The following is a 25,732-nucleotide window of genomic DNA, read 5'->3' on the forward strand; positions in this document are numbered from 1 at the left end:
TTACTTTATTATTTTTTTTAAGTTGAACTTCAATAAACCACATGCGAAAACCACCACTCTCCAAGGAGGAGAGAGGGGTCCGCAATTCACATTATATCAAAAACAAATTACACCAAGAATTCCAATCACTAACCGAAACCTTATGTCTATTCATGTACCACACAAAACCATACGCCTAAATATCTGCTACAATATCCATAACCTTGCATCTTTTGTTATAAAAAAGATATGTTTATTCTTTGCTTTCCATATTCGCTAACAAATCATAACCACGCCTTTAAGAATATCCTTTTTCACTAACAAAATGCCCTTCGACTTACGCAACTCCACCAAATCTTAAACGCTAAACGCAAAGAAATTAGGGAGACGACACCATCTTAACACCCCCCCCCAACACACCCCCGCAGCAAACCCACAAGCCGTAAAAATGTGATCAACTGTCTCCTCACCATCATCACAAACAACACAACCACTATTATCGGTGTTTATATTCCTTCTACGCAGGGCCGCCTTAGTAGGAAGACGATCTAATAAGGCTCTCCATATAAAGATATTACGCTTATCCGGAATCCATTTACACCACGGATGTATCACTGTATTGTATGGAAACGTATAAAATGAAAAATGTTGGTAAAAAAAATAAAATGTAAAGTAAACCAAGTCTATATGGCAGTATGGCCCTAGCAACGTCATTATGGTGTTGAGGTGGAAACAGTGGCCTCACCAAAATACCGAGCCCCTATCCACATACCACTAGTAGCGAGGTCCCAATGACCCAGCCCACTGACATCACACCCAATCATATTTTTTTCTTTTCTTTTTTCATTTGTTTTTCATTTCTTTTTTTAATCAAATAATATAAATAAACGAAATGGTGAATAATAAAGGATAACATAGGTTGAATGATGAAGTTGAAAACGGTGAAGAAAAAAGTGAGGTGTTGTTGATGGGGTGAATGATCAAAAGTAATGAATAATGAAGTATAACGCATAACCTAATAGTTTAAAACTAAAAAGAATGGCTTAAACTAAAAAGAATGGCTTTGTATCACCCACTATTATTTACTATCATGCCTTTTAATTCGAAAATTGTTTCCTTGCAAAGTGTTGAAGAAATTGTGACAACATAGTAGTTAGTTGCTTGATACCCTATAGGTATACTCGAAACCTTCGGGTTTGACCACTACCCGACAGATTTGAGGCAAACTTTAATAATCGGGTTTGGGGTTGAGAATACGTAAACCCGTCGAAAACCAACCCATAACCATCCCAAAACCTACACAAAATGCAAATGACTAAAAAAATTTGCATACTATAATATTATTAATGCATTTAGTAATTAATTAAAACGCAAATACAAGTACATAAAGCAAACTGGTCAGACGGCAACAAATGAAAAGACAGTCAAAAGAGACTTAAAACTATAATAGTATGACCACCCATAGTATTATGAAACTTTATTCTAAGAACATTAAACAACGATAATAGATGATATAATTCCAAACTTTCAATGGCTAACAGATTAAGTTTGAGTAATTAAGTAACCATGAACACAGCCAATCGATTGTTGGTTGCAGGATCTTTCTTCACCATCGACTTCTCAATGTATTCCCCATACGTATACTGCTTGTACACAGCAGGCTCATCATTCGTTACTAGTTTTGAAGCAGGACTTATAACCGTGTCACGTGAAGGGAGGAACACACAAGGTATAGATACACGTTCTTTATCCTTGTTCACCACAACTCGATGGAAAACACTCTTGTATTTGTCGTTACTTATCACCTGAATATTACAATATTAATTAGCAATTAAACCGAAACAAAATGATCACCAATACGATCGAAAGTAGATGGAACGATGGTCGAACCTGAAGCTGATCACCAATGTTGATGACGAACGTGTTTGGAATTGGATTGACTGCAACCCACTGACCCTTTTTCAATACTTGAAGACCAGGGACTTCATCATGAACAAGTATGGTGAGGAGATAAGCATCAGTGTGTCCGAATCTGGTTGAGGGCATGGTGGGAAGTAATTCAAGACCACACGTTGACCGATTTTCCCCAATTGCGTGTTCATGTTGTCTCTATCGAGCCCTATGCTCTCTGAAATGGCCTCAAATAGTTGTTGTCCTAATTCCCTTATACCCATGCAATACTCCGCCACATGATCCCGAAAGGACGAGAGATTTGTGGGCCATTCATTGATATAATCCTGGGCCGGGTCGAAACGAAGTGCTAGGAACTCTCTCCAAGTAGAGCCACAGAAGTTGGTTTTGTCGTATGAGTACATCTTGAGCTTTTCGTCTTTCGGCAGCTTGAAAAGTTCGCTAGTGGTCCGTATCATGTTGGCTACGGTGGATTCTGGTACCCCGTGGTTTTTAACATGAAAGAAGCCATGATCACGGCAAGCTCTGCCGATTTGGTCGATTACATGAGGGCGATTGGGACCATATAGATCGTGTAGGTCAATGAGAGGGATGGATTCATAAACCTTAACGTCTTGGAGATTGGAGAGTTCGGAGATGGGATGGACATAGGTTGAAGGGACTTGATCAGGTTTTTCAGATGCAACAATGTCGCTAAGTAGTGGCTTTTTTGAGATTTGATCAGCCATTCCTAAAGATATGTGTGCTACAAATGAGAATGGAGTATCATGCATATATAGCCATGGAACCTCACCAGCCCGTATTAAAGCATTTATATTACCTTTTTGAATATTGTTTTTGACGACAAAACGTTATTACCTTTTGAATTGATAAATATTTCTATATAGTCAACATGAAATTCATACTTCAAAGTTTGAATGCACAGAAATTAATTGAGGAAAATGAATATATTAACCATTTAGCATAAATGTCAAATCTGTTCTGCATTAATTTAATTTCTTATTTTTTTTGTATAAGTCTGTTCTAATATTACTGACGAATGATTATTAATTGTCCTAATCTGATTTTTTTTAAACGATAATCGAATTTAGAAATCATTAATTAGCAAGTATAATTAATACTACATATTCTCTAGTTGATTGTATCATAATAACTTTTACAAATATGTCTTTATAGTTGAGGATAGAGAGAGATATAGCCATGAAACGTCAGCAACTTGCATTTTGGATCATGAGATATATATGTTTTTTTAACTTCACGTAGACACATGTTTGACCTTATTTCATTCCATCTTATTCAAAGAAAATTCTTTAATCCCACTTTATCTCTCTATTTAGTGTAAAGTTGATTCTTAAATTATTATGGTTATATGTGTAAAGGATTTTAAAAACTTATTAACATTTTAACTCACCTTACATTTAACGCCCCTTAATCCATAGAAGAAGCGGTATGCCACTCGTTAACCTTGTCAACTCAGTTTTAACGTTCTGGACGTTAAGATATAACCCAAGGCCTTATAGTTTAATTCTGGATTCTTTCATGACTTTATCTAGCTGGTCATATATTCATATGTTACTGTGTTTTGTTTGTAATCCGTGCTACAAATGTGAGTGCGCATATATATGTAGCCATGGAACCTTACCAACCCATATTAGAGTATGCACATTACCTTTTTTTTTTTAATTGACATTATTAATATTTTAATTTCATCCTTTTGTTGTATTTATAAAATATGTACTTGTTAGTGTATTTTTAGTGTAGTGGTTTTAACTAATTATTTAGTTAAAATGTTACCTAGATGTTATGTTGGCAAAAATGAATTCATTAAAGCCCTCTTTAAATCAAATATAGTGGTTTTAAGTAATTACAATTATTACTCAATTAATATTTATTGACTTATTATTCAATAAATATAATAATTTAAATAATAAAACCCATAGTTGTAAAAGTCGGTAGGCGCTCTCAGGGCGGTCGACTGGGGAATTAATGCGAGTACTCGGTCTAGGCGGAAAGTACTTGGGGAGCACTCGGACGTGGTAAATTATAATGAAACTAATTTTGGAAACTTATATATATGTCAAGTATCAAAAGTCTACTAATATTTATAACAAAATACATGAATATCAATATAAATAAAAAAGATATATCTTTAAATATTAAAGTATCTAAAATTTGAGGGTAATTAACTAAAAGAATGATATTCATTCTTTAATATTATAGAAATATGAATTATATTTAACTTTTTAAAGTAAATAGTTGGCTCGAGTTGACCGACTAGATCCAATTGTGGAGAAGATTGACCACTTTTGATCGATTCTGAGTAACTAGGCGGAGTTAAAGAAAGTCATCTCGCCATCATACCTTGTAGCTATTACTTGGCAAGTACTCGACGCCTAGTCGGGAATTTTACAACCATGATAAAACCACACAATAAACAGTAGAAAACTATAATAAAAGAAAAGCTACAAGCACATAGGAATAAAAAACCAACAGTTGAGATAAGAAAAAAAAACAAACGATACTTAATATGGTACAATTATTTAATCATTGTAATCGCCGTTCTCCTCATCGTCGTCATTCTCCATGGCATCGTTGTTCTCCTCATCATTGTTCTCATCATAATCGTAGCCAATTCTACAATTGCTCCATAAATGTTCTACCATCCCTGGAAAACCATGTACCTTTTGATGGACCCCATATTTTTTTGGATGTCACTAAACGATTGGCTCCTCAAATATATCTTGGCATAGAGTCATAGAGATCAATTATACCTAAAACTAGTTTTGTAGAAATTGTTAGGCGGTAGTCGGGCAGTGGGGTAGGACTAGGAATTAATAGAATTAAAAGGATTGAAATTTTATATGCAATTTTTCAAAATTATATACATATTAGCTTTTAGCCCGCGTGTCATGCGGGTTTATTAAGATTTTTTTTATATTATTGTGAATATATAATTTTCTTGTATGATATGTTTAGGTATTTTGAATTGTAAGGCCCCGTTTCCGGTAACCCTACTTTGGTGTTGGATTTACTCATAAACACAGTTATAAAATCAGAGTTAATTAAAACTTTCGCGGAATAATTTAAAACTTTAAACATCACATTACAAAACATTCATTTTTGTCTTAACATACAAATTGTCTTTCCATAAACATTAATTAAAACAGTCATGACACTTCTTCGTAGATGCCAGTCTCTTTAGCTCATGTCATGTGTCCCTCCTCAAGCAGCTGCCTCAACCTATTTGCCTGCGTGCATACTAAAAGTCAGCTACGCTGAGTGAGTTCTAGATAATCAATTAACATACTTTATATACATGCATACGTAATTACACACTTTCTTTCATAAAACCCTATGGTATACCATAAGCTATTCTATCTAAAACATCACAGATATTGTAAGGGTCTGGTCCCTAATATCTCAGATATTATAAGGGCCTGGTCCCTATCATCACAGATATTATGAGGGTCTGGTCCCTATCATCTCAGATATTATAAGGGTCTGGTCCCTATCATCTCAGATATTATAAAGGTCTGGTCCCTTCTGTCTCGATTAACCATACATCTATACCTGTCTCGTCGATCATCCATACATTTTATCATACGTGCTGTAACACCCCGGCTAAAGCTGAAACGCCTGAGTGTGACGTACAGATTGCTCAAACACACGTGACACTATTAGGTGACCATAATAACATTATTTCATTTAAATCATCATGTAACATAAGTTTATCAAATAATACAAGTTAAAACAATAAAATAAATGATAAGTTGTTCTTTGAATATCCTATAGGCATGCTATATGTCTTCTAACTTTCATCCTCGTATCTTTATACCTGTAACATATGTATAAAATAAAGTCAGCTATGAACATAGTTGGTGAGTTCCCACAGTTTTATATACATACATAAAAATCATACAATTCATGGACAAGTGATAAACGAGCAAGTAAAGTCCTTTCCAGTTGGTATCAACCAACGTACTCGGGTAATCGCGCAAGTAAGGTCCTTTCCAGTTGGTAGCAACCAACGTACTCGGATAATGAGACCCTTTTCCACTCGATACAAATGGACCAGAGTGTAAAGGGGGGCGTATGATCATACTTATTGAGGCTACCACGGGCAAGTAAATTCGAGCAAGTAAATCAAGTAACACACAAGTCCATATAGTGAATTGTAGTTTGTAAGCGAAATCGTAATACATTGAATTTGTAATAAGATACATATGCCACCCCAAAATATGAAAACGTTTAAAAAGGGGTTGTGAGAAACTCACCTTAGGATATGAGATACAAAGGAGAACTCGAAAGCGTTTGAAAATGGTAAACAATTGAACACGTCACGAAAGCCAAAGCAAGCGATCTGTGCTAACTAAATTGAGTAAAAACGAGACTTAATTGATAATCGTACGAGATTGTTTATTGTATAACTTGTAAGGAATTATGTTATATTATTTTTATATTTTTTATTATAATATTATTATTTATGCTTTAACGGCAAATCGGTTATATATACAATATAAGTATTTTAAGGGCGAGAATATGGAGTTTACACGTTTGAAAAGCTTGAAATATTGTTTATAAGTCGTAAATAATATTGTTGCTTTAACGAAACGATTTTTATAAAATTAAAGTTTACGTTACGTTTAATAAATGATTTTTAATAACGGTTTACGAAAACGAGAAACTTGGTTTTTAAATGGAAAATGGTGAGATATACTTTATAGTTAATTTACATAATTTTTATTTAATTTAAAAAGGTTTTTATAAATTTATTTTGATTTTTAAATTGGTTAAAATGGTTAATTAATATTAATAAATTGAAATTAAATAATAAAAAAATATGTGACTGACCCGGGCTTCGAACCGGGTCTTGATGTTATAATATCAGTGTGTTAAACAACTGCTCTAGACTGCATATTCGTTTATGGTTTGGTTTTATATATATATATATAATATTTGTTTCTATTGATTTTTAATAATAATAAAATAATAACAGTAGCAGGTTATAAAAAAAGGAAACATAACGCGTGACCCGGGTTAAACCCGGGTCTGTTGTTTGGAACGTAACAAGTTTAACCAGTTGAACCAAGAGAACTATTCAGTTTAGAAAAGAAATTAGTTATATATAAATAGGAATTCAACTTCATCTTCTTCAATGAAACCCTAGAGTTTCAATCTCGGTTTCTGTTTGTTGTTTGTTTAAACTAGTTTAGGGTTTTTGTTTATTGACTCAACGACGTTAATAAACATATATCAATTACCATATAGGGTTTTGGATTGACGGAGAACGACAAGTCGCCGGAGCCGAACCTTTACCGGATTAGTATGAAGATTATAGAGTGTAATAGAGAGGGAAAGAAGTGTGAGCGAGTTGTAATGAGTCCTAAGCCTCTATTTATACACTCAATTGGAGCGTATACGCGTTTATATCATTAATTTGATTTCCGGATTTTCCGGCGACCATTACAGACACAAATCGCGGGTTTAAACACGGCCAAAGGTTGTTATATCACAATTAACGAGTTGGTTAAGATATTATATCGAAGATTATTGATTTCATATAATTTAATTTTAAAAGAAAACGCGTTTAAGGGGGTGGCGGCCACCTCCGGCGCTGGATTCCGGTGGCCGGAGGCTCGCCGGAAAAAACGTGGGGGGTGCGGCAGATGGGTTGGTTTAATTTATATATTATATTATATATTAAATAGAATTTACACTTTAAACCTTGAAGTTTTAGAATCTATTAAGTTTGAAGTTTATTATTTAAACTTTCATTTTTAACCCTAAACTTTGAGGAGTTAAACTTTACGTTTTATACTTAGGATTTCGCGTGTAACCCGTACGGCTCGATTAACGATAAAGTTCGGGATTTCATAAATAAATTGAACATAGTAATAAATGAACAAACGTTGAATATTAAATGTCGGGAATACTTTATTTATGATGAATAATAATGATAATACATCAAAACGACCCAACGGGTCGGGTTCACAAATACGAATACGAATCGAAAATTGACGAATGTCATAATTCGTAAGGCTCGGTTAACGATAAACTCGGGATTTTCATAAACGAATAAAGTACTAACCATTGAACGAACATTGAACATCAAACGTTGATGAACATAAAGACGTCGATTTAAATACTTGAAAAAAAATCCGAAAATTCAAAACGGGTCAGGTTTTCGGGTTTGAAAAGTAACGAATGTTACACGTTCATACTTTACCTGTCTTATGTATATAATATATATATACATGCCCATTCATACAATCATCATATAGTAATAACATTCAATACATAGTCATACACGTATCATACACTTATCGATTAAGTAAATGTATTCACTATCACATAGGAGTATGCACACAGCCCCGAAAACATAACAGATAAAGGGGGGCTAGAATTCACCTGAAGCCGATTTATCTCGCGCGTTAATGATAATGCCCTTCCTTAGCTGTGCACAGCTAACTGTGCAACACATTACAAGTGTCAATTATCTATTACTACTATCTCATACATCTATGCTAATGAAACCCTCAACTAACGGAGGTCCGGGGGCAGCGCCCCTGGTAGCGGGGTCTACGGGCGGCAGCCCCTAGCAGGGTCCAAGGGGCAGAGCCCCTGGCTAGGGTTGAGCTGGCAGGTCAGCTCAGAAAAATTTTATTTCCATTAATAGGTCCTTTATCAAAAACGCATCAGAAAATGGGTTTCATGAAATTTTGCATGGCCATTTCGCATGGGAAGGTTTCGCTTCGCATGGGAAGGTTTCACTTCGCATGTCCATTTCGCTTCGCATGGCCATTTCGCTTCGCATGCTTATTTCGCTTCGCATGGCCATTTCGCTTCACATGGCCATTTCGCTTCGCATGCTTATTTCGCTTCGCATGGCGTGCGATGCGAGTTTTTGGATTTCGCATGGCATGCGATGCGAAGCCCTTTTTCATGCGAAAACCCCCTTTTTACTTTATTTTTACCATTTTAAGGCCATTTTCCTCCGAGACTCTACCTTAGGACCCGATTCTACTCTTTTTATGGGTTTCGAGTCGTACCAACTTTGTATACCCGTGTTTTTCATGGTCTGAACATCATCTTTTGTCCTATAACACCCCCGTGAGGTTATAACTTACCAAGTTTATGTTTTTCTTACGCTCTACAACCCGATCTATCGTTCTATCAGTTTGCATGTCAAACTTAACCACAAAACGTAACCTTTTTGCCGAACTCACCTTTTTGCTCTTGGGTTCGGGTTCAGATCTGGACCACTCGAGGATCTTGGTGGTTTCTTGTTGTTGTATGATGTTTATACACGAGATTCTTCCTTCTTTTTAGCACGGATTTGGATTCGGGTTTAAAGAGAAAGTGTGTGTTCTAGTGTGTGTGTGTGTGGTGGGAAAGAAATGGTGAAAGGATGTGGGGAATGGCCTTATATAGGGGGCTATGAGCCCCACCACCCATTTCCCATACCAACCCCAGTCCTTTTCCAAATATAAACACGCACACAATTAAACTAACGACACACAGTTAATAGTAAGAACTTGTGCTATACATTACTTTCAGAATGCGGATGTTACATGAATCAATAAATTAAGTTATGTTTATAGTTGGAGTTGGAGTTGGAGTTGGAGTTGAAGTTTAATTTGTTTGGTTTTTGTATATTTATATGGGCTTGTTGTTGGGGGCTTGTTTTGTAATTACATGGGTTTATAGTTGAGTTAGACTTTAAGTATAGTTTTTGGGCCTATATAATTGTTGTTATAATCTAAGAATTATATAATATGCGATACTTTTAATCTGTTTAACGTTTGTTGTTTGTTGCTTTTTATTGTTGTAAGCAGTTTCATTTCATTTTGTTGAGAATTCTAAAATTTTTTAGTTCTATCAAGTTTAGTTTATGGGTTTTTAGTATGCTTGTATAGACTTCTAAGGCACCAACATGTTGTCTAGGTGATGGTGACTAATGCGGCGATGGTCCGGTGGCAGTGAAAACCCACCCTAGCAGAAACCCAATATTTGATTTGGTTGTATTCTATCTAATCTTAAGAAATGGGTCAGTCCTAAATATGAAATGTGTAATTTGGTTGTTTTCTATCTGATCTTCTGAACTGGGTTAGCCCTAAATGCAAAATGTTTAATGCTTAACTGCGTTAGAAATTATTGTTTTGTGGTGTTTGCTTTGGTATTGTATGTGGCTGATCGTGACATGACAAAATTCGGTTATCTTTATTAGTCGGCAATGATGGTAGTCAACTACTTGGCATGGCAACCTTGTTGCAGTCGTGGCTGCACTAAGTCATACTTTGTTGACAACGGCAATGAAGAATTGTGTCTCTGAGTCTCTTTGTTTTGTAATGGCTGTGATAATCTATAGATCTAAGTCGATTGATTTTATTTTCTTCTTTTTTTATTTTTTTTAATTTAATGAGCACTTTGCTCAAAGCTACATATTGGGCTTTAGAAGATCAGTTAGGTTACATTCTAGATCATAGTTGTTGTAACCGAACTTATCCTCACCTAGCGTAACACGCGGGTTTTAAGCCTTTTATAATCTAAAATTGCATTAAGTATGTTCGGCCTTTCAGTTTTCAATTAACAAAGAAACGCTTTCACCACAAATGATGAAAGCATATACTTCTTTAGATGATGATGATGAGCAAAATGAGATTACTATTGATGAAAATTTGTGTACCAAATTATAAAATTTACGAATGATACATATTTGTCACCATTTTATTTAATGGCTTTACCATGTAAATTTAATATATTTGATTTATAATATTCGATGCAAAAGCTTGATTCGGGTTAAAACGTATATAAGGTTAGTTTTAGGTTTTGATTTCCTATTTATTTATTTAAATACACTTCGGCCATTTTTAACTTGTTAAACTTATTTGACCCCTCCCTTTTTACTTAAAGCAAAGTGCCCCCAAATTATCTAATTAGTGTATTTAAAAAGTTTGGGGTCACAAAGATTTTTTTTAATATTTTATCAATTTAGTTTTATTTTTATGTAAATCATTTTGATAATTTATCAATTGTGATAACTTGGTATGGTGTTTGTTGATATGTTTGTCAGAGCTTAGGAAAAGAGATTGTGAAAAGGAGTGTACAAGTTCAAATTCCACCTCTAAATGTTTCTTTTGTCAATTTTTTTTTTGTCATGTGGAGACTTTCTTTTAATATCTTTTTTGTTTTTTTATTATTATTTTATTTGTTTTTTGGTTTAAAAATGTTAATTTGTCAAAATTATTATTTAGGTTTATTTTCAATACCAGAACGAACATATTCGATACCCATCGAATTCGCGCCGATTCGTTGTCGCGGCGTTCATGTTTTACTGATCACATAAACGTTGTTTTAAGTATGTTATTTTTCGTATCATAAGCTATACGAGGGTCGCTAATATACCATATTCACGTTGATTCTCTGTCTCGACATGTTTTTTTTTCTTTAAATATATTAATTTGATGTATCTGTGTGTTGACGAATTAATTTTATTTTGCTTAGTTCCGGATACATAACCTGATGCCGACCGAATTTGTGTTGGCATATAAATAGCCAAGCATCACTAGTCCGGCGAAACGCGCCAGATAAGTCACCTAGTTATATTAATAAATATGAAATGGAAATGAAATAATCATCATACGTGTGTTTTGCACATTCATGGTTTAGGGGTGTGCAAATCGTGTTTTGGTTCAGTTTTTACCCTTAACCTTCCATAACCATTAGCTATGGTTATATGATTTCCTTGATCATAATCATAAAACAAACTTTGGTTTTGGTTAATTGGTTATAAAACTTAGTTATGGTTCGGTTTTGGTTAATTTAAGCTCATTAACACAACCAAGTTTGAACAAACATTTGAACTAAATGTTCATGAAAAAAAGAATTTGTGACATCAAACATGATTGAAGCTACTCGGTCTAAACATATGCTAATTTCTCAATGTTTTTCGTTACAACATAGCACACACACCTCATCCACTTATAGTCATATATACATATATTCATTTTGACTTAAGCATGTCTTGAACATTTTCACTTTAGTTCGGTTATCTTTGGGTTAGGGGACACATGTAACCATAACCGATTAATCAATTAATCAAATAACCTTAGCTACAATCGTCAGTCAATCGCGGTTTTCAATCCATTTAGTTCGGTGGTGGTCCTGTTCTGGGTTAATTTCAATTAACGGTTATAAATAATGACTTGCACAAATTGTAAAACAACTAGTGTTATACCCGGCGCAACGTTGGTAAAACTCGGGCGATGATAAACCCAAATGTTGTCGGTTCCGGGCGTTGTGACGGTAAGTTGACTCAAATTCGGTCGGTTTCGGTTAAGTGCGTTATATAATACCGGAACTAAAAGCCAAAAATAAAACAAAATCATATAAAATTTGAGGTGGATCAATTGAGTGACGTCAGTCGGTAACACTTAGGTGTTGGGAAGATCTGAGCATTGCTGATCCTGAATTGACACGACGAGTCTACGCAAATTCAGCTAATTTCCGTCACATTGGTGTAACAACCGAAATTAAAACAAAATGCAGTGAGTCTACGCGAATTTGTTCAGTTTCCATTATGTTTGGCACGGTACCAGAACTGAACCAAAAAAAGACAAAATTCAAGGATCAATACGGTATCGTCAAGCGACCCAATCGACACTTAGCGGCACCAAAGCTTATAATTGTTATATATAATAATTAATGAAAAAATAATGAAAGTTGATATAATTCCAAATTACGAAACTATAATTACTCAAAGCATTCATATTGTAACCTCCAAACTTATATTTTCTCATATAGAGTATGGAATAAAGAGAACACTTAAATCTCTATCTATTTGAATCTCTATAGTAAAGAAAAATTAAAGCAATACTAAGAGCGTTCACATCCTATCCATCTTATTTTGTGAGCAGAGTTTTTTATTATTATTTTGTTTTGAAAGGCAGAGATTATATTAAAAAATGTTGAATTCGGCAAGAAGCCGAAAACAAAACAAACAACTTACATTAAGAGGAGAGGGTTTTTAACCACTCGTCCCAAGAAAATAAAATTTTACGGTTCCTATGAGCATACCATAAATACGAATAATATAAAATAGAGTCAAAAATCTCTCTGTTCCTTAGCTTGGATGGTTGAAAGATGGATGTGTTCCTATATCTCCAAAGCACCCCCCATATGGAGAAAACGACTGCCTCAATAAGCCTTTTCTTCTTAGCGTTATCCTCATACCATCAAACAACTCCATCAAATGTTTTAGGTTGTACCGCCACTAGAAAATCAATGTCCAACCAGGCCAAAATCAAGCCCCACGCCCTAGAAGCGACTTCACACGAACCAAAAGCATGATCGTCGTCCTCAACCTTCATACTACAAAAGGGACAAAAGATAGATTGAATATTGAATGCACGATGACTGAGATTCCATTTGGTGGGAAATCGGTCCCGAAGCACCCTCCAAACCTTAATATTCACTTTTTTGGAACAAAAGAATTTCATCGAGTAGGGAGTGAGTTTGAAGAACTAGAAGGAAGGGAGGCTTTGTCAATATGCTTTCTAAGATCCTTAATAGAAAATTCTTTGTTATTATTTAGAGACCAAATCCAACCATCATCTTCATTCGCAATATGAACCTCAATGAGCAGGTTCAAGAGATCATCAAGTTGTGATTGTGGGCAGGTTTTTAGTTGGGAGTGGTGTAGGGTGTTGTTAGTAGGGTGGAATGCAGTGATTTTTCTTTATATTTGAAAAGTTTGTGTTCCATCCTATAAGTTTTTTAATATATTTTGTAAGTGATTGTCATTTTATGAATAGATGAGAGAGAAAATGTAAAGATCAAAGTATAAAAAATACTATTTAATTGAAACGCAAAGAAAAAATGTAGTGATTTTTATTGTAATTATAGAATTGGAGATAGGAAAAAGGGATGTGAATGCTCTAACCTCACTCCCTCTCTCTCTATATATATATATTAAAGTTAATCCTGAAATGAGTTATTGAGAAAGCTCAAGGGTATAAGTGAAAGTATTTTAGTAAGTTTATATAGAATGGTAAGAATAATATGAGTTATTTGGTTTCTTAGAATAAGTTTTCTTATTTTCTAAGTTAGAGTATTAGTATAAATAGATTAGTAGGTTTTATGTAATTGGAGTGTCAAGAATTATTATTATAATAAAGCGGAGAAATAGTCGAACTTAGTTGAAATTTTGGGTTTTGATTTCCAACAATTTAGAGGAATCTCAATCTAAAAGACCGTGATTGTACAAATTGAAAAATAAAAAATAAGTATTTATAAATAAGAAATAAATGGTTAGAGCACACACACGAGAAGGCTCTCGGTATTAAATAAAGAAGTTACACAAAAAATAAACCATGAACAATTAAACAATTATTGATATTTAGTTTCAACCATGGTTACTTCATAAAGAAGCCTAACAAGTTTGAAAAGCAACCACCTTTTTCCTTGCATCTTTTTCTTTCTTTCATTTTTGCTACCAAGCACTACTAGGGTTTGCTGCATTCCATTCTATTGCTATTAGCCATGGAAGCCCTGCCGTTAGGTTTCCGTTTCCGTCCAACCGACGAAGAGCTCATCAACTTCTACCTCCGTCAGAAAATAAACGGCCATCATTCTGAAGTCCACATCATTCCTGAAGTTGATGTCTGCAAGATGGAGCCTTGGGACTTACCCGGTTGGTTTTGGGTTGATATTATCTTTATGTTTATGTTTATGTTTATTAAATGTTTGTTTTTGTAGCTGTTGTTTTAAATGTGTATTTTTGACTGTGACACCCGATCTAGATTCTCGAATTTATGCGTATGAATAATTGGGGGTGAGTTTATTTACTTTCAGATTTTGCCCCAATTTGGACTATAGGAATCAATTGAATATTATTATATACCTATGTTCATGATTCATCACCAACGAGGGCATGCTCGTGTTTCTTCATTAAACTTTAACTGAACACGAACATTTGATTGAACTATTTCTTTTGTTAATTAGGAAAGTGAACATGTTCGACGGTGTTGTAGAACCTGCTAGTTGGGCGGTGGGGTAAGGACTACCGATTAATCCGAATTAATTGGGATTAGTCAGATAGGAATTTTTATATATAATTTTCAGTTTAATATATTTAATTTTTATGTATATACACATTTTTATATGTAATTTATATATATACACACATTTTTATGTACATATATACGCAATTTCCAAAAATTGCCGGAAGCTGCTGTAGTTGCCGAAAATTGGCCAGAAACCAACCGGAATTAAAGGCCAAATAGGCCCGACTTGTTACAACTAGGTCTGGCTAGGACCAATTAGGTCCACTGCTGATTTTCTCGCCGATTACCCAGAATTTATTAGTCACCGGCCAACTAGCGATTAATCGCTGACTAGTCCCGATTTTTCCAACACTATTTGTGTTCATTCGTTTAAAAGCTAAACGAACAGTTTACGAAAGTAAACAGACACAAACAAACTTAAATGAACATTATTGAACAAGCATAAACGAAGAAAAAGGAACATAATTAACCATAAACGGCCATTTACAAACATAAATGAACGAACAAAATGTGTGTTGATGTTTGTTTTCTTAATTGAATGAGCAAAAAAAAATTGTTCTTGTTCGTTTATTAAATAAACGAACTTCCAACCGAACAGTTCATTGATGTTTGCTTTGTTTACAGGCCTAATCACATGCTTTATTATATTTGATATGGTTTATTTGCAATTGTAGATCAATCAGTTATAAAAACAGATGATCCGGAGTGGTTTTTCTTTTGTCCTCGGGATAGGAAGTATCCTAACGGGCACCGATCGAACCGAGCAACGGGTGCTGGTTACTGGAAGGCTACAGGGAAGGATAGGACTATAAAGTCTCGGGGTCGGCCTGCTCGAATAATTGGTATGAAAAAGACTCTGGTTTTCTACAGGGGTCGGGCTCCAAAGGGTGAGCGAACGCATTGGATTATGCATGAGTATCGGGCCACTGACAAAGATCTTGATGGTACCAACCCCGGTCAGGTAATTGTTACTATGTTTTGTTGTAGTGGTAGCGACTATTAGATGAAAACTTATCCGTTATGTGATGCAGGCAGCGTATGTTCTGTGTCGTTTATTTAAAAAATCTGAAGAAATCGCCGATGCGTCAAAATATGATGATGCGGAACCATCGAGTTTATCTCCTACCACACATAAATCATCACCTGATGATAATGCATCACTGCATAATGTGCAAACAGATGGAACGGAGACGTGGTTGACTGACACTGCTCATAATTTGCTCAGTAATCCGGTTCTTTCTTTTGAAAACCGGGTTTTGGATCCACATAAATCTGCTGAAAAGGAACCAGCCGAAAAGGTGATATTAGTTTTAACATAATTATGTTATAACGAGTCCTAGAGAGTAGAGGTAGTAAGATTGGGTTGGGTTGGAATGACCCGTTTTGTAGTACAGCTAGGGGTGTAAACAAGCCAAGTTGAGCCTGAGCTTGTATGCGCTTGAGCTCGGCGCATTTCAAACACTGTTTTTAAAGCTCTAGAGCGGCTCAGGAGGAGTTTTTCAAGCTCAAGCTCAAGCTCAAGCTCAGCTCATTTATTATATGTTAATTAGCTTATAGCATATAATTCCTTTCTATATATACTTTGTTATAGTTTTTATGCATAATATATATTATTTAGTTATCTCTATCATAATTATTTACATCATAGAAGTTATAAGAGTTATATAATAATAGGCTCGTTTAGGCTTGTAAGCAGCTTGAGCTCGATAAGTGAAGCTCGGGCTCGTTTATTGAACAAGCTTAAATTTGGGCTTGTGCTTAGGCTTGAGCTTGTTTAAGCTCAGCTCGATTAGAGCTTTTAGCAGGCCGATCTTGAGTAGCCAAATGACTTGGCTATAGGCTTGGACAGTTTGGGCAAATCTAATGGTGTAAACGAGCTGAGCCCGAGCATTGCTCGTTTTGATTTACGAGAGATCGAGCTGGGCTACTTTCGAGCTGTCTTTTTAAAGCTCAAGTTTGGCCCGTTAGTTGTTTTTTAATGCTTGAGCTCGGGTTCAGCTTGTTTATTATTTCTTAATTTATATACTTTTTTAGTTATTTTTTATATATTTTAATTATACCCTTTATAAACCGTATTTTATTTATTATTTAGAAATAGGCTTGTTTTGGCACATGAGTCAGCTCGAGCTTGTTTAAGCCTCGACTTGATTCGAGATTTTAATGAGCTGATCTCGAGTAGCCCATGAACCGGCTTGGCTTGTTTACACCCTTCTTTCGGAAATTATTAATACGTGAATTATGATTACAAAAAAATATTGCAGGGTTATGCAGAACTAGGAGCATATCTGGATTCACGCTTTGCAAATGATTTCGGTAGTGAGATGGGTTTAGGTTTTCAGGATGGAACATGTGAGCAGGATGTTTGTCTGTCTGAATTGTTGTCACTTTTACAAAACGGCAACGAGTGCTCATTTAACAAGCCGAGTAGTAAAATAACCACAACAATGGGAAGTGAAACAACACCTGTATATGCAGGACCCAATATGGGTTCATTTTATAACATGGGGAATGATTTTGAACAGTCAAGAAGTCAAACTAATGTGCATGGTGCCGGGAGTTCTAAAATGGGCCAGCCCGATATCAAGTTCCGGGTCCGTCAATCTAAAACCGACCCAACTGACCCAAGCCCAGAAGATGTTATGGGGCAAGGCACTGCTTCTAGAAGACTCCGTCTGCATATTGATTCTTTAAATGGTGATGATGGAGATGAAACTCGTTCGACTGTGTCCGAGGTAAGTAAGTTTAAGTAAATTACAAACTGTGCCATTGGTCAAAAATTTACACGAGTGGTCAATGTTTTGGTTTCAGGTTTGTGACAATATTGAAGACACCGACATAAGTTCTGATTGGTCAAAGGAAAGTGATGAAGGAGACAATCAACGGTCTAGATTGCAGATGAAACAAGATGGATTTAGTAGCCGGATTCAAATGCAACCATTGATTTTGGTGAAGGCTTACTGTGGCGGTCAGTTCTTGCATTCCCCGTGGATTCAGATAATGAGCATATTTCTTGTGATATTTGTGATGATAATATCTTTAGGGGTGACAGAACGCCCAATTTACAATCTTTAATTTAGTCAAGAGGTTGTAGAAATTTGTTTGATCATCGGTGTATTAGCGTCTAAGTTCATGTATGTGATAGTGTATGACTTGCATGTATCATTATGAATCTTTCTTTGGTGGGAAAAGAATGTGATTTGGTAGAGCTGGGCTCCTGTAATCCCGATATCTGAAACTTCGGTCACCTGAAGTTTCAGATATCAGAAATATCTATGATTAAATTTAAAATCATAATTACAAACTAGAGAGTAGCCAGCCAAATCATATATTTCTAGTGCTATTAATTATCCTTTGAATTGGCATAAAATTTGATTTAAGAGGAGTTATGAAGTCAATTTATTATAATATCCTAATGAATGTTTGATAATTTGATTAGTAAATTGCAGGGCATGACTAGAATTCCCATTTTAAATCCTGAGTTATTATGTTCATAAAATTTGATAAAATTTGTAAATATACAATGCTGATGATATCACACCTATTCAAACAAATAATGCAACTTTTGAGTAAGATTAACATTGTACCTATTCAAAACCCCCTCATTAGTTCAAGGAGGTCACTTACACTTATTATAAATTGACATGAATTAATATTGTATCATCAATTTTATTCACCATAAATTGTGACACATAATAAAAACATCTTGATTGGCAGACATCCCTTGGTAATTAGGATCAATCTTGTGGTGATTCGAAAACCATGCCCAAGCATATGCATCTATCTCTTCAAGGTTTGCATGATGTACTCCCCGTAAAGATCTCTGCACATCCATTAAATAGTTAACAACTTATATGCATTTTAGTGCATAAAGATGAGCTTACATGGAGTGCTGAATGGCTTCAAATGCAACTTTTGAAGGTAGAAATTCGTCCACCGCAACTTCTTTGTTCTCGTTCTTCTTGTCTATCAACGTGTCAAGAAAATTTACGAAATCATATTTTTCAGTTCATGCGGCTCGACTGTAAAAAACAAAATAAACTGAAACTTGGGCCCCATATTTAAGGGCCCGAATTTTTATGTGTTTTCTTTTCACTAAACTCATTTTAACTTTAATACGTGTGATCATGTGCCTTTTAGAATCCGTGTAGAAAAATGTGTGCTGGATCTCACGTGCTAGGATACTAAACAAAAAAAAGATGCAATTTTTTTACAAAGAAAGCCCCACCCGAAAATGTTGAGCCTATCCCTCTATTACATAACCATCTCTATAAGGATAAATAAGAAAAAACACTATGATCTAAGATAATGAAAAATAAGGATACAGTCCTCAAAGAACCGGCGAATTTCAGCTAGACGATGAGGGGGTAGTTGTTGTATATCATTGAAATGACGATATTCTGGATCGTCCGCACAAACCGCAATGATTTTGTCATCTCTCTCTCCCTAAATGGATCAAACAAACTTACCATTTGTTAAAATCTCATAAGGTTGTGTAATATGGAGTTTTGTTTGATACCTGATCAATCATAGGCATGAGCCCAAGGGCCTTGGCCCGGACAAAGCATCCTGGCACCACGGGTTCCTGCATGATGACTAGCACGTCCATTGGGTCGTTATCTTCACATAGCGTTCGAGGGATGAAGCCATAGTTGTGAGGGTAGACCACTGATGAATATAACACGCGATCAACCTAATGAATTGATCATAAAGTTAGTCATTTGTTCAAGTCCATGACAACAATATGGCTAACGATTCACGATCTTACCTTGATGAGACCAGTTTTCTTATCGAGTTCGTATTTCACCTTGCTTCCTTTTGAGATCTCAACAACCTATAGTTTGTATAGAATAATAAAACAGTCAATTATATGTGTATTGCAAGTAACCTTACTATTTTTTTAAAGTGCAATAATAGTAATTACAAAGGAAATGCTATCAATAAACATTAACTAATATATTCTCTAAAAGAAGGGAAAAAACAATAACGAATCTATTAGACAAGCATTTTCACATACCACATTGAAGACCTGGGGAGCCTCGGGACCTACATAGCGCGCATTAATCCATTCATTAACAACGAAACATACGATCACAAACAAAACACGGGTGCATGAGCATACCAATATCAAGATCATGCCAAGAATGAGCCGCAGCAGATCTCTTGGATAAGGAAGACAGGATCCTTTCGTTCAAGCGAGGGGCGCTTTTTCCAGCCATGCCTGCAGTTTAAGATCGATCCAACGTCTAGTTTATCAGAAATTCAAGATTTGTATATGTAAAAACAGTTTCTGATTGTAATGTTTACGTACTTACCTTTATATATATATGTGATCAGTGATCAGATTGGAATTACTAATATTGTTAATTGAAGAGGAAGTAGGATGGATTTATATGCATAGAGATTAGTGGATGTGCTGTTAAAAAGGGGTAATTTGAGGAAGATGTGCATGGGAGAGTCAAAATCGATTTCTACGTGGAGACAATATTATTAGGAGATTTATTCGATCTGTTTGTTTTACAATTGCACTTCATTTTTGCATTATAAGTTGAACACTTTGTAAGATGTAATATATGATGATGTACTAATGTAACTAATTCTTTAAACTAATGGTATTTATAGACCAAGTAAAACTAATGAAATAATAATACTTTAAGTTAAGAGTAAAAATTCGTACGATAAACCTTAAATAATGTACTCTCTCTAATTAATAATCGTCACAGTTGGAATGGAAGGAAATCAGACGGGATAAAAAATGTATAAAATGGGAGAAAATGGGTATTTTGATCCATGTGGTTTGTTGATTTTAACTATTTTGGTGTAATCGTCAAAACCTTAACAATTTGAGTCATTAAAGTTTCAATTTCTAACTATTTCAATCCAACTGACAAACACCATTCAACGTCTACGTAAAAAACCCCTGACGTGTGCCCCACGTAAAGGGTATTTTCGTCCACCCATATTTCCCTTTTATTCAAGTGATCATTTTCATCTTGTTAAAACCGTAGAACCATCAAATCCTTCCACCATCACCACCTTCATTAAGTCTGATCACTAGCCGGAAAGCAATTTGGGGACCTTACGGCCGGTACCCTTACAAACAACCATGGTGCCGACTATGTGCATGGTGGTTCTTCAAAACAGACAGCAACGAGGGCTTCCAAATGGCTCCCGGGACCTCAAGGGACTAAATGATAATACTCATAACAAAAACGTCGACGCTGGTGTGAAGACATTGGAGAGCGATGGCATCTAGGGTTCCACTTTCGTTTTCACGATTTCCGGCAAAGATAAATAGGCAGGGGTCACAGTTGTGCACCTCCTTTCGTAGGTTCGTTTGACAGTGATGTGCTAAAAGTAGTTATTAATTTATTAACTAAATAAACGCTAATCTAGACATTAAGTAATAATTTTAGACTCTTAACTTAACTAAAACTAATAATCGGCAAGTGAACCGATCGACTCTAGTACAGCTAAGTAAGTCAGGATATCGAACCCACAGGACTCTTTAAATTACGTTAACTAGCTATATTTAGACTTAACTACAGACACGACTACTTATTTATTATTATTGGGGGGGGGGGGTCACTAAAAACTAATATTAAACTAATATTAAATTAATCACTAAGATTTAAAGACGACTTAAACCTAGACTTAATTCAAATGATGACAAGCAACCACCTAGGCTTGAATCCCTAATGTATCAATTATCAATTAATTGGAAAATGCATGTTATGGAACTGGGATCGTAAAATAGACGCTTAAAAGAAAACCCAAACAGGACCCCTGGCCCTTCTCAAGAAGACACCTATGGATTTCTATTAAGTTCTTAAAAACACAAGCTTAATTAGACTCGCTTACGGTTGCTAATTATTTTATGACAAGTACCTCTATAAGAAATCCTACCTTACAACGCGGAAATCAAAGGTAGTTTAAAGTGTTCACTTGACTAGATAAACAAGGGTGAAAAATCAAATCTAGACGGACTCCTTACGAAGAACTAAATCTAGCAATTTTAAACAACCAAGACTTATCATATAATCTATCACCTCTCAGCTATTTAGATTAGCAGCACACTTAGGTCTATTTGATTTGTTAATATTGTTCCTATGGCTTTATTGCAAATCAACCATAAACTAGTCAAAAACACACAATAGATGACCTAACAGAATCTTATTATATGACAGACAATCACCAAGGAAACTGTGAAACAATAAAACTCACCAAATAATCCTAAACACACATATGCATCGGATGAATAACAATAAACCTCCTACTTAATCATAAACCATAACAAAAACAAAAACAAAATCCAAACTAAAATCAACGTCAACAAAAGTTCATCATAACCTAAGCAGTTTGAGGGTTTAACCAACAACAATACTCAAGGACAAAAGAAAATAAATAGGTTCAAATAATGAATTCATAACGAAAACAATAAAATGAAACCCAATAATAATGATGTTTCGATGAGTAAATGTTAAACCCTAACGCTCTCCGCTCGAACCAAAAGCTTCCCTTCTTTCTTTTTTTTCTCCTCTTGCGTGCCGTCCCCTCTGTCTGATTTTCTCACCTTATGCGTAGGGGTCTCCTCCAATAATTCTAGCCATCCCCATATCCATATATAATAATGGTAGCATCATTCCACCTTGTTTTCTAGTCCACCGACTTCCGAAAAGAAAAACAATATATTGCTTGTTTGGGCCTTTTCAATTTATTTCCTTTATTATGGCCCATATGATTCTTAAATCAAGCCTGGCAAAAAATTGATATAGACAATAAGCGAGCCTCAATTTGAGAATTCTGAAATATGGGTATTACGTAAAACTGATTTGAAATAAAGTCAACAAAAGAATTAGTTTGAAAACCCAAAAGTTTTGACATCACATATTGTTGTTTGTATGACTTTTTATTGTTTTGCAATCTTCTAATTTACATTAAAATAGACAATCTTAAATAATTAATATCAAAATATATCAATTTAGCTCTTTGTTCCTTAAAACCAATAAAATATTGATATAAACCTATTAGACGAATTTTTTGGTAAAAACAACCCTAAAGTTACTCAAATATATAAGAAATAATTATAATATTTTTATATAATTTAGCTCTTATCAGACGGCTGATCATTCAGGCAGTGGCTTTTCGGCGAAATACGTTTTTCTAGAGAAGAGTTCTAACTAGCCAATAGCTTTTTGGCGACTTAGGCTATTCAATCACGATTCCCGGTGATCTGGAAGCTTTCCGGCGAATCTCGCATTTCCGGTGATCCAGGTCCGAATATTGATACAACTTCATGTGAGCCTCGCTTTCCGGCTGTAAGGCCTCCAAATCAGTCTGCAGGAATGGTGGTGTTGGTGGGGGGGGAGTTAATAGAGAAGTTGGATGGCGTTTGTCAGTTTGGACTTAAATCATTATTACAAATTAAAAGTTGATGATTCAAATTGTTAAGGGTTTGACAATTTGATCAAAATAGTTAAAATCAAAACCATGGGAACCGAAATAGTATTGTACAGTAGAAACTCGATAAATTAATACTCGATTATTTAATAAACTCTCTAAGATAATATTTTTTGTCGGTCCCGACTCGGGGATAGGGTGCTAAATTAATAATTCGCTAAAATTATAAGATAATACATTTTTTATAATTTCTTTAGACCCCATATAAAATATAAATTAATAATTCCTTATATATAGCATATTACATGAATGATTTATGAAAATTTCTTGAAAAATGACTCAATTGTCTTTTGTTTTTGTTGAAATCAATTTCCCCTTAAATCTCGTCTCTAATTTTCCTTAGCGTGATAAGAACTTCTGGTGTTGTTTTCTCATAGCTCAACAAGAAATTGTTCAATGTGATTGTCACTTTAATAACTTCGTTTCGCGAAGGGGGCTCCATTGTAGAACTTTCATCATCTTCTTCATCGATATCATCTTTATTAATTCCAATAACGCTTTCAATAATTTATTCATCAGTCAACAACTGTACAATTACATTTTCTTCTGGGTGAGTCAGAACATTCTACTATAAATTAATAAAATATTAATTAATATATAAATTAATAATTATTAATTTATCGATTAATTAATAACTTTTTTAATTAATAAATTTTGGTGGTCCCAAATGTATTATTTTATAGAGTTTCTATTTTATTATCTAACCAATTGAGCAATAATGAATTGGCGTTTGGTTTCTTATTTTTCTTCATATGAAGGCTGGTATTGGATGCATGCTGATTTTGTGTTTACATAAAGAGTACCAAATTTATATTCCATATGCACTTGGTCAAAGAATTGAGTTTGAAAATGAGTAACGATGGCAAATGTAATTTTTATGTAAAAATTTATACAATGGTATTGAATCTTGGCATTAATAATTCATAATGTTGCACTTATATTGCACATATATTGATTGGTTAGCATAAATCCAAATTTATAGAAAAACTTAGATGGTAATTACTCTCAAGTCTCAATCAAGGCTATTAATGGGCTACAGACCGGCCCAAACTGGACTTGTGGACGAACCGAAAGGGTTAAAAACCTCAGCATGCAAACTGGGCTGGTTTGCTTTATACGAAAGGTTTTTATATAAAGACAACAAAAGAACAAAAGTATAATTATATTATTTACTTATTATGAAAAAGTTAAAATATAAAAAAAGACACAAATAAAAAGTGTGAGAAATAAAAAGTGTGAGAATGATTTATGGTAATTAAAAAATTTCTTAATTTTTTTAAATATAAAAAAATCATAACATAAAATATAAATAAAAAACGAAAAAAATTTAAAAACTAAAATGTTTTCCGCGTAATTCCCGTTTAAAAAATTAAATAATAATAAGATAAAAATAATAAAAAACCAACGAAAAAACACAATGTCGAGAAAAAAGACACAATGACAAAAATAAATAAAAAAACACAATGATAGCCAAAGAAAAACGCCATAGATCGCAAAATATTACACAATACCAAACAAAATATAACACAATGTTGAGTAATGTAACACAATGTCAAGAAAAAAAGACACAATCAATAACAGAAATTAAATAAAAAATACAATAATAAATAAAAAGACACGATTATTTTTTTTTCTCGACATTGTTTGTTTTTTTAAGAACGAGTAAGACAATGAAAATATTTATGTGTTTTTTACTTTTTTTGTTTTTTTATTGAATTTTGAGTTATAATTTTATTATTATTGTTATTATTATTATTATTTTCTACAAATCATTTTCATCCAGTGGCGGAGCCACATGTTGACCACCGGGTTTGACCGAACCCGATCTTTTACGATTTTATACATAATCTATAGTATTGAATTAACGAGTGAATCTTTGCTTTTTCAGCGAGCGAAGCCAGTGTCATTTTAAAATTAAAAAAATTCGAACTCACGGATTATGAAAATTTTAGTTTAGATTTTTTAGATATAAATATTCTTTATAAAATATAAAAAGCTTTAAAAAAATATACGAATCACTAACCCAGTAAGAGAGGACTTTTGTTATGATAATGATATCGCATTTTATTTATCTTACTGGATGACTAAACTAACACAACATGATACATACGAATCCAAAAACTTTGACTTCTGGAAAAAATCGAGCACCGAAAAATATCAAACCCATAGGATAAATTTTCTGACTCCGCCACTTTTCTCATCAATCTCATTTTTGTTATTCTTTCTAAAATAACATGGCCCTTATTAAATGCATGCATATCCTCTTTTAAAAAAATATATAAAAAGAAAGAAAACATGTGTAACTTATTCAAATTGTGTTC

General features: G+C 34.3%; 2 protein-coding genes and 1 pseudogene across 2 annotated transcripts; 1 reads left to right on the forward strand and 2 right to left on the reverse strand.

Moving 5' to 3' along the window:
• Window positions 1-1,535: 1,535 nt before the first annotated feature.
• LOC143587977 (protein DMR6-LIKE OXYGENASE 2 pseudogene) lies at window positions 1,536-2,618 on the reverse strand (annotated as a pseudogene).
• An 11,812-nt stretch (window positions 2,619-14,430) lies between these two features.
• On the forward strand, window positions 14,431-18,077 carry LOC143587979 (NAC domain-containing protein 14-like). Its single transcript, XM_077069114.1, has 5 exons — window positions 14,431-14,581; window positions 15,629-15,915; window positions 15,986-16,252; window positions 17,216-17,686; window positions 17,763-18,077. The coding sequence occupies exons 1-5, from the start codon at window positions 14,431-14,433 to the stop codon at window positions 18,024-18,026; spliced, it is 1,440 nt and encodes a 479-aa protein (XP_076925229.1). The 3' UTR covers window positions 18,027-18,077.
• Window positions 18,078-18,731: 654 nt separating this feature from the next.
• Window positions 18,732-20,173, reverse strand: LOC143587982 (soluble inorganic pyrophosphatase 1-like). The gene is made up of 7 exons (XM_077069115.1): window positions 20,074-20,173; window positions 19,969-19,997; window positions 19,720-19,785; window positions 19,471-19,644; window positions 19,277-19,397; window positions 18,836-18,917; window positions 18,732-18,774 (listed from the first exon to the last, which is right to left on the reverse strand). Exons 1-7 carry the CDS (start codon window positions 20,168-20,170, stop codon window positions 18,732-18,734), a joined length of 612 nt encoding a protein of 203 aa, XP_076925230.1. The 5' UTR covers window positions 20,171-20,173.
• Between the last annotated feature and the right edge of the window lie 5,559 nt (window positions 20,174-25,732).

The sequence above is a fragment of the Bidens hawaiensis genome, unplaced genomic scaffold (genome assembly GCF_021521415.1).
Source record: "Bidens hawaiensis isolate Kalapana, Puna unplaced genomic scaffold, B.hawaiensis_p1.1 tig00035940_1, whole genome shotgun sequence".
NCBI classification, from domain to species: Eukaryota; Viridiplantae; Streptophyta; class Magnoliopsida; order Asterales; family Asteraceae; genus Bidens; species Bidens hawaiensis.

Coding starts and splice junctions, on each gene's coding strand:
- LOC143587979 (XM_077069114.1), top strand. CDS start 14,431: ATGGAAGCCCTGCCGTTAGGTTTCCGTTTCCGTCCAACCGACGAAGAG. Junction 16,253..17,215: donor AAAAGGAACCAGCCGAAAAG/GTGATATTAGTT, acceptor AAAATATTGCAG/GGTTATGCAGAACTAGGAGC. Junction 17,687..17,762: donor CTCGTTCGACTGTGTCCGAG/GTAAGTAAGTTT, acceptor TTTTGGTTTCAG/GTTTGTGACAATATTGAAGA.
- LOC143587982 (XM_077069115.1), bottom strand. CDS start 20,170: ATGGCTGGAAAAAGCGCCCCTCGCTTGAACGAAAGGATCCTGTCTTCC. Junction 19,645..19,719: donor AGAAAACTGGTCTCATCAAG/GTAAGATCGTGA, acceptor TCAATTCATTAG/GTTGATCGCGTGTTATATTC. Junction 18,918..19,276: donor TCGCCGGTTCTTTGAGGACT/GTATCCTTATTT, acceptor ACACGTTGATAG/ACAAGAAGAACGAGAACAAA.